Source organism: Anastrepha obliqua, chromosome 4, assembly GCF_027943255.1.
Source record: "Anastrepha obliqua isolate idAnaObli1 chromosome 4, idAnaObli1_1.0, whole genome shotgun sequence".
NCBI classification, from domain to species: Eukaryota; Metazoa; Arthropoda; class Insecta; order Diptera; family Tephritidae; genus Anastrepha; species Anastrepha obliqua.
The window spans coordinates 59,938,501-59,950,464 of NC_072895.1; the positions used below are offsets into that span (position 1 = coordinate 59,938,501).

General features: G+C 37.8%; 2 protein-coding genes across 2 annotated transcripts; one reads left to right on the top strand and one right to left on the bottom strand.

Moving 5' to 3' along the window:
* Positions 1-1,766: 1,766 nt before the first annotated feature.
* On the bottom strand, positions 1,767-8,479 carry LOC129246118 (fructose-bisphosphate aldolase-like). Its single transcript, XM_054884667.1, has 4 exons — positions 7,756-8,479; positions 7,504-7,690; positions 4,527-4,726; positions 1,767-1,905 (listed from the first exon to the last, which is right to left on the bottom strand). Exons 1-4 carry the CDS (start codon positions 8,362-8,364, stop codon positions 1,810-1,812), a joined length of 1,092 nt encoding a protein of 363 aa, XP_054740642.1. The 5' UTR covers positions 8,365-8,479; the 3' UTR covers positions 1,767-1,809.
* A 1,598-nt stretch (positions 8,480-10,077) lies between these two features.
* Positions 10,078-11,757, top strand: LOC129244533 (cyclin-H). The gene is made up of 7 exons (XM_054882209.1): positions 10,078-10,239; positions 10,308-10,504; positions 10,567-10,768; positions 10,830-10,934; positions 11,000-11,123; positions 11,186-11,297; positions 11,475-11,757. The coding sequence occupies exons 1-7, from the start codon at positions 10,123-10,125 to the stop codon at positions 11,593-11,595; spliced, it is 978 nt and encodes a 325-aa protein (XP_054738184.1). The 5' UTR covers positions 10,078-10,122; the 3' UTR covers positions 11,596-11,757.
* Positions 11,758-11,964: the final 207 nt, after the last annotated feature.

Sequence of the window (11,964 nt, forward strand, 5' to 3'; positions counted from 1 at the left end):
GGAACAAAATATCGGTCAAATGGGCGCCACGGCCTCGGCGGCACACCTCCATCCGATGGTCCAAATTTTCGATGACGCTGATGCTTAATTCAGGTTCTATGCCGTTAATATGCCGAATAATCTCACGTCGCGGCGATGTCAATTGGCCGCCAAGATCATGTGATTTGACACCGTTGGACTTCTTATTTGAAAGAAAAGGTGTACGTCGATAAGCCAGCAACAATTCAAGAGCTAAAGGATGAGATAATTCGGCACATTAACGGCATAGGTCCTCAATTATGCCTCAGCGTCCTCGAAAATTTGGACCATCAGATGGAGGTGTAAGCCGAGCCCGCGGCGGCTATTTGGCCGATACTTTGTTCCATACGTAATTGAGCCATACCAATATTATCATATTAAAGAGAAATGACAATAATTTCCTAAAAAAATTGTATTTTATTCAAAATCAACACCGGCCCTTGAAACTTAACCACCGTTTATATATATTTTTTTAATAATTTGACATTACATAACTTCAAAAATAGCTTTTTTGGTTTAAAGTAGAGAAAATAAAAATAGTCAAATTGAGTATACGAGTACATTGCAAAACACTTTCCAGCGTGAAAGTTGTGAGAAAAGTAAAATCAAAATTTTAATTTCATATAGCAAAAAACTACATGCATATGTACATACCATTTTCTTCCAAAAAACTGTTACAAAATATATTAAAAAAAAAAAATATTGGGGATTAATAAGTAGAATGAAATATAAGGAGGCTCGAAATTCATTTTATAGCTATGCTTCGATAGACTTCTTCGTTCAGAATTGCCAGTAGAATATCTCATTTGCCGAAATAAAGTCGGTTATTTATTTTAAAAACAAATTCACCCACTCTAATGTACATACTTATTCATATATTTTAGGCACATGTAAAACATACAAATATTTCGTACCAGCAATACTACTTTTATTGTTTAATTTTCTTATAAACTAATCAAAACTTGCAATATTTTGTTTCTACGCCAGATAATGTGAAAAGCTGTGTAAATAATAAAAGGGGAAAAATACATTGGGTATGGGAATAAGTTTCCGTCATTTCTTAGCCAAAGTTACGACTTATTTAAACAATTATATAATATGATACATGATATTATGTGAAGTATCTGCCATTGAAAGTTACAACTTTATTCCATCTTTCAGGCAGCATACGGATTCCTCTGAAGAAAAACTCGAGTTCTTTTGATTTGATTAATTCATTGAGCCAGTTTGCGATGATTTCGTAAGAAGTGAACCGCTCTCCAATAAGGGCTGACTGCATTGATCGGAACAGATGGTAATCCGAAGGTGCAATGTCTGGGGAATACGGGGAGATTACCCAATTCAGTTGCTCTAAATATTTCTGGACCGATTTAGCAAGAAGCATCTCACACGCCATCAAACGTCTCTCAATATCCCTCTCCTTCAATTGCACCCAGTGGCACCCAGTTACCTGCTTTCTGGACCATTTCCATCGCGTGCAAACGTTAAATACGGTTGATCTGTCAACATCAACTGCACTTTTCTTCAAAAGGTAATCATGAAACATAACAAACAAAAATAGTATCAGCAGCGACACCTCTTTTACGAGGGCGGAAACTTATTCCCATAGCCAATATACTTGTATATATATAATTGGCACTTACACCCTTTATTGGGTGTTTGGCCGAGCTCTTCCTCCAATTTATGGTGTGCGTCTAGATATTTTTCCACAAATGAAGGGACCAACTGTTTAGAAAAAAATATAGACATATTATCTAAACATGTGTATACGTATAGGTTGTCCTTTATTTCTCAGTATTTATGATCCTCCACAAACAAACTTTGATCAGCTTTGAATGGTGGTATAGAGCCAGCGACGTATTTGCCATAGCGGGCTAGTCCATTTGCCTTTGAAATAAATAGGAAATAATAATTACCATTAAAAAAGTTTTACGTAATAGGTACATATATAGACCTAAAATAAAATAATAATTAAAAACATCCATGCATAATATGTATGTGAGTCATGGAAACTATTTTGTAAATATTTTATGAAAAGTAAAAAATAACAAGAGCAAGGAATGGTTAAAAGTACTCAGCGTTCCCTAAATAGTTGAGTCTCGGTTATAGGAATGACTAGGCCGTGGAATGTCACTCTAATGGATTTCTAACTAAAGATATGTTTTATGATTACAACGGCAACAACAATCATTTTGAAAATTTACAGCTTTTTCGGTACGTTTTACCATTTCAACATGCATAACTTTTCCTGGAAAATATTTCCAAATTCTAAGTATTTTGAAAATCGTTCAGTATGTGAAACTTTTCATACGTGACAATCTCTTTATGAACTTCTCCACAAACTGAATAACCTAGGATTTCACAGTCAGGGTTACGCTGATGACCTAGTAGTTTATGTATTAGGCTGGCATGAGGAAACCATTTCGGATCGCATGCAGCAAGCCCTTACAATAATAAACAAATGGTGCACGGAAAAAGGGCTCTCCATCAACCCATCCAAAACAACAATTGTACCGTTTACTAGGAGAAGGAACATAAATCTCAAATGTCCGACCCTTAATGGAACAACACTTCAACTCTCGACAGAAGCGAACTATCTTGGCGTCAGTCTTGACAAAACGCTTACGTGGAATTCCCATATTGACAGAGTTACTTCAAAAGCCACAAGGGCATTCTTTGCCTGTACAAGGCTTTTTGGTAAGACATGGGGACTAAACCCTAGAATGACCTTCTAGACATTCACCACAGTTGTGAAACCCATGTTCACTTATGCATCCTTAGCATGTTGGCCCAAGGTCAAGCAAAGAAAGGCAGCAAACAAATTAAGCAAACTGCATCGCCTGGTATGTGTTGGTATTACAGGATGCATTGGGTGTGCTCCTGAACATACCACCGCTTCCAATTCTAATTGAAAGGGAAGCTCGCTCGAGTGCCTTAAGATTAAAAGGTATATCTGAACTTAAAAGTGGGGATATGAAAGGACATTTAAAGATCTTGGAAGACTTCCTACATAGTCCCATTCTTCATAGGGATGATATACTATCACCCAAACCAATACTCTTCAGGTTATAATCAATGAACGAACAGACTGGAGAACTAACTCTATCACTTTCAAACCTGGCTCCCAGCTATGGTTTACTGATGGGTCCGAATTGGAAAATGGTAGAACAGGGGCAGGAATCAATGGGCCCAAATTCAAAAAATCGATTCCGATGGGATCCTACTCAACAATATTCCAGGCAGAAATACATGCCATTGAAATATGTGTGAGAGAATGCCTTAGAAGGAAAATGAGAGGTACTCACATCTACATACTTTCAGATAGCCAAGCGGCTCTAAAAGCCTTTCTATCAACAACTATCACCTCTAAATTGGTAAATGATTGCCTAAACCTTCTAAACACGTTAGGAAACCTCAACATAGTAACACTATGCTGGATTCCGGGACATGAAGGACATGAGGGAAATGAAATGGCTGATGACCTTGCAAAACAAGGAGCAAATATGCAACTTACTGGTCCTGAGCCTTTCTGTGGACTGACAAAAGGCCACATAAATGAATTCCTTAGGATATGGGAAGAAAGAAAACTTGCCGCACACTGGCTAAACTGTGCCGGTCAGCGTCATGCCAAACTATTCCTAAGTCCCAACAAAGGAATATCTGACAAACTTCTCTCACTAAACAGAGTAGATCTGCGTCTTTTAACAGGATACCTTACAGGTCACTGCAGCCTGAGGTACCATCTAAATAATATTGGTCTATCCGAGACCAATGTCTGCCGCTTTTGCGAAACGGACATAGAAAGCTCAGAACATGTGCTTTGTGAATGTCCTGCGTTGGGCAGACAAAGACTTCACCACCTTGGTGGTATCGTAGTAGCTCCATGCAATCTTTGGAACAACAAACCCAAAACTGTGCTAAAATTTTTAAAAAGCCTAAAACTCTAGGGTTACAAAATAGGCCTTTCACAATAGATCAGCTCTGGTCGCAGTGCGTAATGGCCTTCTAATAATAATCTATTTATGGTTGATAGAGTCGTCCATAGGATTTATTCGATCTGTCCACGATTCCTAAAATTTCCTTTCATGATAGTCCGATCTTTGCTAGTTCTATAGATTATTTGCTAATAGTGGAGATAAGGTCATGTCAGTAACTTAACTTCACTTTTTCGGCAGACTTATTCCGGCCACGCTTTTAAAGGTGTTAAAGATAGAACAATTCAAGAACATTTCGTACCACCTTTTTAGTACTATTTTCAAGTTTTTCGTTTGCGCAGTCGGACGGACTGTTATAGAGGGATTTAAGCTCTTTCGTAACTTCATACATTTTGTGTGAACAAAGTCGTACCACCTTGCTGAACTTGTTGTACTATGTCGGGTATAAAAACCCAAAAACTCTCAACAGTGAAGCTAGAAAATGCTTCGAGGGCCACCACATAGCTATTAAAAGATTTATTCCCGGATCGTAGGTTTTTATATTTTTTCTGGATTCATTTATTTTTTACTCACCTTAGCTCGTTTTTGAAGTTCATTTTGTGCTCGTGCAATGTTTTCATTTTTTCCAGCCCAAGCTTCCAGTACTGATGCTTGCAGTGCACGTCCATACGAAAATGAGAGTTCCCAAGGATGCTTTAAGTTTACATTGTTTATTGCATTTAAATGCACAGAGGCCTCTTCCTCCGATTGACCACCCGAAAGAAATACAATACCTTTAAAATATTAGTCACGTAAATAGAAATTTGCCAACTGGAAATTTCAAAATGAGGACTGTGTGTATTTGCGATAATTACCAATACTACGGTTAAGAATACAACGAGTGAGAATCAGACGTTCTTTGGTAAGACGAGAGAGAGAGAGAATAAAAAAGCTCCCGAAATTCGAGAAATGATAGTATAAGAGCGAGGATTCAGGGACTGAGATGCTTCGGTAATCCACTATATGGTAAAAACATGAACAAGTTTTGTAGATAATGAAAAACTTCTCAATGTCAGAGCTTAATAGTGAAAATAGCAATAATTGAACTATAAAATCTAAATTAGATTAGCCCCAGTTGGAGAATCAAGGCGGCTGGGTGGCCTAGTCGCTTAGTCACTGCGAGTAAAATTGATCTATTGCAGCAAATCTTCACGAATTCACGTATTAAGCATCTCAAAACCATGGGACCTAATGGACTTATTGAAATAATGACGGAGTACTTTATAAACAAAGTACCGACAGAAGACTGCTTTTACCGTATCCTCGAGGATTTAGATTCGGCAAATATATCATTAGTCAGATAGTCATTATGTGCGAAACCTGGAGGAGACCTATAAAGAGAGGACTGTCTGAAGGGCTTCTAAACTCACATGATGAAGACGGCGAAAATAATACAGCTGATGAATATGCTGGGGCAAGGGATGCAAAGTTCTAAAATTAAATACGATGAAGTATACTATATGTATGCTAATCTCAATATCTGTGCCGTCCTCTTGCTTTCGAGAAATTAGGAAGAAAGGAAAATAAATCTAATTAGTACATAGGGAACAAGGATAACATCTTGCCTCTGGGTAAGTAAACCGGCAGGTAAAGCAGAACAACAACCACATCCGATAAATCCATTATCAAGTCGGTTCTTAGGTAAGATTTCTGTGAAAGTTTTATGACCTTAGGAACCAAAGAAGATGAAATGATGAACTCTGTGAATATTTATTTAGTTCGTTGAATTCGGCTGCACTGAAAAATTCAGTTCCCCGAATGGATTTCAAACGTTTGCAACTTGCGAGGGATAAACGCGGGAAAAACGGACATGGTACCTCCCGAGGCTAGGCAACAACGAACTACTTCTCAAAGATTATGCGAGGTACCTCGGAGTAATACTGGACAGCAAATTGATGTGGAAGCACAACGTTGAGGAGAGGGTGAAAAAGGCCAGTAATGCGTTGTACGCATGTAAAAGAATGCTGGGCGTTACTTGGGGTCTATCACCCTCTCTGATGCATTGGTGCTACACAGCAGTAGTTAGACCGATATTGCTGTATGGAGCCTTGGTATGGTGGACTGCAACAAGAAAAACAGACATTCTTAATGCCATTGGAAAGGATTCAACGACTCGCTGCTCTGTGCATAACAGGAGCGATGAAAACCATTCCAACGGCGGCGCTGGAAATGATACTCAGCATGCCACCTATTGACCTCATGGCGGAAAACCTGGCAGCGAAATCCACGAGGAGGCTAATGGCTGCGGGGGTATTCACCTGCAGAACCTTCGGTCACAGCTCAATGGGAAAGTGGAGCTCAGGTGGCACGGACTACATGACTCCGTACTTTAATTGGGAGAGAAGGTTTTGCACTACAATTGAAGAGGAGGGATGGCACAAAGGCATGAAGCCTGGCCATAGAACTTTTCACATCTATACAGATGGCTCTAAAACTCTAGACGGAGTGGGAGCGGGTATTTACTGCTCAAAACTAGGAATAAGGCAGCCTATCAAGCTGCCAGACCACAGCAGTATTTTCCAAGCGGAGGTTTTTGCTGTGGGGAAAGCCGCGGAGGTAGCCTACACTAGAACAAGAAAGAACTCAACAATTAATATATAAGTGGATAGTCAAGCAGCAATAAGAGCAATAAGTTCATATTGTATTAAGTCCAAAAATGTTCGACGGAGCAGGGAGGCCATAGAAAGGCTAGCCGGAAACAGTAGGCTGCATATCTTTTGAGTTACTGGTCACAAAGGCATTATGGGGAACGAAATAGTAGATGAGATAGCAAAAAGTGCTGTTACACTACCTTTTGAGCAAGAGAATGACATACCAAAACCGCTAAACGCAATATACAACGAAAGGGACGACCACATGAAAAGGCAAGTGGAAGCTGGTGGACTAACCTGACCACATGCAAAACAGCAAAACTCATGTGTAGAACTAACGACAAAAAACTGACTCAATTCGTACTTACACTCTCGCGAAAGGAATGCAGAACTATTATAGGCATGCTAACAGGTCATAATCTATTGGCTGCACATGCGTACAAGATAGGGATTGCTAACACGGACAAATGCAGAAAATGCAAAGAGGATGTTGAGGAAAAAATTAGAACACCTTCTGTGCGTTTGTCCGGCATTATCAAAAACGCGACTAAGATGCCTGGGAGCCTCACTGTTTGAGGGTCTGGAAGACGTCTCAAAAGCGGAGCTCCCAGCCCTACTTAGATTCGCCAAAAGCGCTGACATCCTACATGATGTCTACTTCAAGTATTCATAGAAGTCGGTCTCCATCTGGTATCGCTAGGGACCAAAAGGTCTATGCGTGGCTTATTGCCAACCAAGCTAACCTAACCTAACTTGCGAAAAGAAGTCGATCAAAATTATCTATCTAGGATTTTACGGGGATATTAAAGAAAAAACTTATGAAACATACGAGTATAATTCATGTGAATAATTTGGTCTTATCAATAACTAATAAAATATAGCTTTGAATGTTCAAAATTTCTTTTGTTTTCTGAAAATACCTGGTACAGCCGCTGGTACTGTTCTCAAAAAACTCTGTACTGTTATATAGGCTATTTCTTCGGGCGAGTTTCTGCGTGAGCATTTCTGTCCGGGTGTAATCATATTCGGTTTCAAAAGCGTGCCCTCCAAGTATACATGATGATCATTCAATGCTTTATACTGGGCAGCCAACACAGTTTCCGTCACCTGTTTATGTACAAGCATTGGTTATTAATATACCTAAGAACATATAAACAGAAATAATATTTTACTTTTTGTGCTCTCATGATATCGTGTTCACCATCAACTAATACATCCGGTTCCACAATCGGAACAATGCCCTGCGACTGACAAATGGAGGCATAACGTGCGAGTACGTTCGTGTTCTCCATTATAGCTTGGTAGGTGGGTATATGCTTGCCAATTTTCAAAACGCAACGCCACTTAGCAAAATCACAACCATCGCGCTTATATTTACCACAACGGCAATAGAGATCGTCCAGACCCTCGGTAGTGCTCTCATCCAGCGATCCAGGCAGCGGGACAATTCCCTTATCTACTTTAATACCAACTATTATACCACGATGCCGTAGCAGATCCCCAAATGTCTTTCCGTCGTCTGTTTTCTGGTAAAGAGTTTCGTTATGTAAAATAGCACCCGATATGTGTTCCTGTAGATTTTCGGTTGTAAACAAAAGTTGTCGATATATACGTCGATTCTCCTCGGTGTTTGGTAAGTTATACGGTGAAAATTTTTTAGCCATTGAACCAGGCGATTCATCGACCGCCAATATTCCTTTGCCGGGGGCTACTATAGCATTGGCTATGGTTCGGAGTTCATCTTGAAGAGCGCATGGTATATAATTAAAGTTTGTGCCCATTATTGTATGTCACTAAAAATTTTGTTAGTTTGTAAATTGATTAATAATTTTTATTATTTATTGCAATAAAATTTTGATGAAAGGGGGAGACAAAAGTGAAATATTTTTTCTCAGTTACTTGAAGCAGGCAGAGTAAATAAACTTAAAAAATTTACTTGATTTCAGAAGTTAACTTAAGGTGAAATAAAGAATGTATGGTAAATATTCAAAAATGTTGCACGCTTGCACAAAAACTTCATAGTAATGAACCAAACATTCTGAAAAAGGAGGCACCTTACACAGTCGAGTATCCCTGAAAAAGATCTACACTAAGGTGGTTGCCACTCTCCATAAGTATCTAGAGGGGTAAACTCCGGCCTTGAGGCTGCTTGTGAAGAAGATCTGTGTAGGTATTAAAATTTCTATGCAATTAGAGTATTCGCGATCCAATATGGAGGATTCCTGTTGTTTTTGAGGCAGGACGAAGAGAGCCTTTGTTAATAAAACACCCGCTATCTTTTGGCAATTTGATCTGACACCATGGCAAAATGCAGATGTTATGGCATTTCATGTTAAATTTTGTCGTCCAAAAAATTACATGGAGAAAATTGAAAAATGGCCGCTATCCTGGTAAGACGGTGCATTCTTGTGTGTAATACAGGATACAGCCAAGCTCGCTGCGGGGTTGGAATGGCCAATTGAAAACAAGAATTGCTTTTAGCTGTACTTATGTAATTCCATTTTATTTATTTCTTGAACTTGAACTTCTTAGGCGTCGATGTACGAGCGAGAATGGAGAGTAAAATTTCAAGGCCATGCAACTTTTTGGGCATTTTCGTTCCGCGAGAGAGAAAAAAGATATAACTTAGAGGAAAATGAGAGAGAGAGCTATACTTTATACATATTTAGTGATGGACTAGTATAACTTATATAAATATGTATGTATATATCTATGTATGTATGTGTGTATAAGTGAATACTAAGTGTAGAAGGGAGTGAGAAAGAAGCCCATTCTTAAGGGAGATTATTCGGATAGTACTCGTAATCTGTATGTTATGTTATTGAGAATATGCAAATTTGTATTTAATTATGTGTGTATGTATGTATGTATGCATGTTCTTGTGGGTATCATATGATAGGAAGTTGGGGAATTCAATTGAGTGATGCGATTTTGAAAACTTCCAGTAGATAGTTTCTAGTTGTTAATATGTGTCAAAGTGATATGTCAAAGTTCGATGACTACTTTATTACTACATACATATGTATATATACTTACACACCTACACGGAAGTTATACTTTAAAGCTAGAGTACAAAAACAATTGCTCATTGTCATAATTTAAGCTTCAACACGCTCAGCTGTTGGTAACACTTCATATCGTTCCCCCAGTATATTCTTTCTGCCTCGGGTCTCTCCTTCTTTCTTTGTCTGCCTTGAAAGTTTCACTTCTGTTATGTGTACTGCGCTACACGCACTTTTTTTATTTTATTTTATATCCTTTTACAACATTTTCATATTATTTCATTTTATTTAAATTTTACCTCTGTTTACTTTGTTCTAAATTATTTTGTATACATATTTATGATCCATGAAAATAATCGCTTTGCCCATGGTTGTATTCAAAATAACAGTCAACGAAATCTATTCACATGAATTCATTATATTATCATGTGAATCGCCCTGTACTTATTCTCACTGGTTCTTATACAATTGTGAATTTGTGTACATCCATCCGAAAGAAGAGGAAACTGTGTAAATATATTACAGTTGGTTGTGACAATGTTTCCTTTAAGCTCCCAAAAGAGATTCTGGACTTTTTCAAATGAACAACAACTTAATGAATTACGTTTGGAAAGAAATGTAAATTACATTAATACACATGGTGCTGAGATGAATGTAAGTATGAAGATAACTTCAAGCAACTATCAATTATTGAGATATTTGTGATATGTGTGTGCTTGCAGAAGGAACAACGCGAGTCCTACTTCCTCTTGCCCACTGAAGAACGTATTCTGCTGAAACAATATGAGCTTTATTTAAATGATTTCTGCCGAAGGTTCGAGCCACCCATGCCAAAATGTGTTGTTGGCACTGCATTCCATTATTTCAAACGTTTCTACCTGAACAATACACCGATGGATTATCATCCAAAGGAGATACTGTGAATGTTGCAGAAAATAAAAAATACAACAGAGTTTCTAATAGTTTATTCCTTTATTTCAGCGCCACGTGCGTTTATTTGGCTTGCAAAGTGGAAGAATTTAATGTATCCATTGGTCAGTTCGTGGGTAATATAAAAGGCGATCGTAATAAAGCTATGGATATTATACTATCAAATGAACTGTTAATGATGCAGCAGCTTAATTATTACCTAACAGTACACAATCCATATCGACCCGTCGAAGGTTTTCTCATCGACATCAAGGTAAGATTTTCACTACATTTAAGCGATATACTTTGCATAAAATAATTTTGTGACATTGCAGACGCGCAGCAATATGCCGAATCCCGAGCGCTTGAGAGCTCATATTGATGAATTTATAGAAAAGACTTTCTTTACCGATGCCTGCCTTCTATACGCGCCATCGCAGGTACGAAATGTTCACAACTCAACATAAAAGAGCACACGTACTAAATGTCAGATTCTCTGTTTTAGATTGCGTTAGCAGCTGTGCTGCATGCGGCTAGTAAAGAGCAGGAAAATTTGGATAGCTATGTGACGGAAAACTTATTTGTGGCGGCGCGCGATAAATTACCAGTTCTAATAGAGGCTGTGCGTAGTAAGTTTCGCAAGTTTACTTAAGTTATATCCAAAATAATTACTTTAATATTCGATTTAAAGAAATACGTTTCATGGTGAAGACATACGAACTGCCAGCGAAAGACAAAGTGAAAATGATCGAAAAAAAGTTGGAGAAATGCCGTAATCAGGAAAATAATCCCGACAGTCAAGTGTAAGTATTCTATATGACAAAAATTTAATGAATTAGAAAACAAGTTGTATTGACAACATGAGATACGAAAACGACAGGCCAAGGTTGGAAATAATTTTGAGTCGTTTAAAAATTTTTAGTTATAGTCTTTTGTCGAGCACCGAAACTGTATAACTTATTTATGTTCTAAATTTACAGCTATAAAGAGCGCATGCGCAAAATGCTTTTGGACGATGACTTAGACTTGCCACTTGACTCTTCATATCACGTCGCCGACTCCAGCGCAGATATGTCATCGCTGAATATGAGCCAAGAATAAATAACATTCATTGTTTGTAAGAGTTTAAAGTTGCAGCAATTTGTTAATTATATTGTTGATGCAGAAAAAAAAGAGAAAAGTGTAACTTTTGACTATTACCATATTACATATTAGTATGCAATACAAAAGAATATAATAAAAACGTTGTAATTAATTTTATAACGCCTGTGTAATTTAATCATAAATTATTTAATACTTACATCAACATTTAGGTATACTCGTATTTATAGACGAAATGATATAAATACAACTGATAAAAAAAACACACTTCCTTCCATGGTTCAATACAATTTTATTTATTGCGACTGAAACTATACTGTCTTTCTTTGGTTTTTGACAAAAAGCCATTTACAGACCAAGTTCTTTACA

Coding starts and splice junctions, on each gene's coding strand:
- LOC129246118 (XM_054884667.1), bottom strand. CDS start 8,364: ATGGGCACAAACTTTAATTATATACCATGCGCTCTTCAAGATGAACTC. Junction 4,727..7,503: donor AGTACCAGCGGCTGTACCAG/GTATTTTCAGAA, acceptor AATATTTTAAAG/GTATTGTATTTCTTTCGGGT. Junction 1,906..4,526: donor AACTTCAAAAACGAGCTAAG/GTGAGTAAAAAA, acceptor TTTATTTCAAAG/GCAAATGGACTAGCCCGCTA.
- LOC129244533 (XM_054882209.1), top strand. CDS start 10,123: ATGTTTCCTTTAAGCTCCCAAAAGAGATTCTGGACTTTTTCAAATGAA. Junction 10,769..10,829: donor GTTTTCTCATCGACATCAAG/GTAAGATTTTCA, acceptor GTGACATTGCAG/ACGCGCAGCAATATGCCGAA. Junction 10,935..10,999: donor TTCTATACGCGCCATCGCAG/GTACGAAATGTT, acceptor TCTCTGTTTTAG/ATTGCGTTAGCAGCTGTGCT.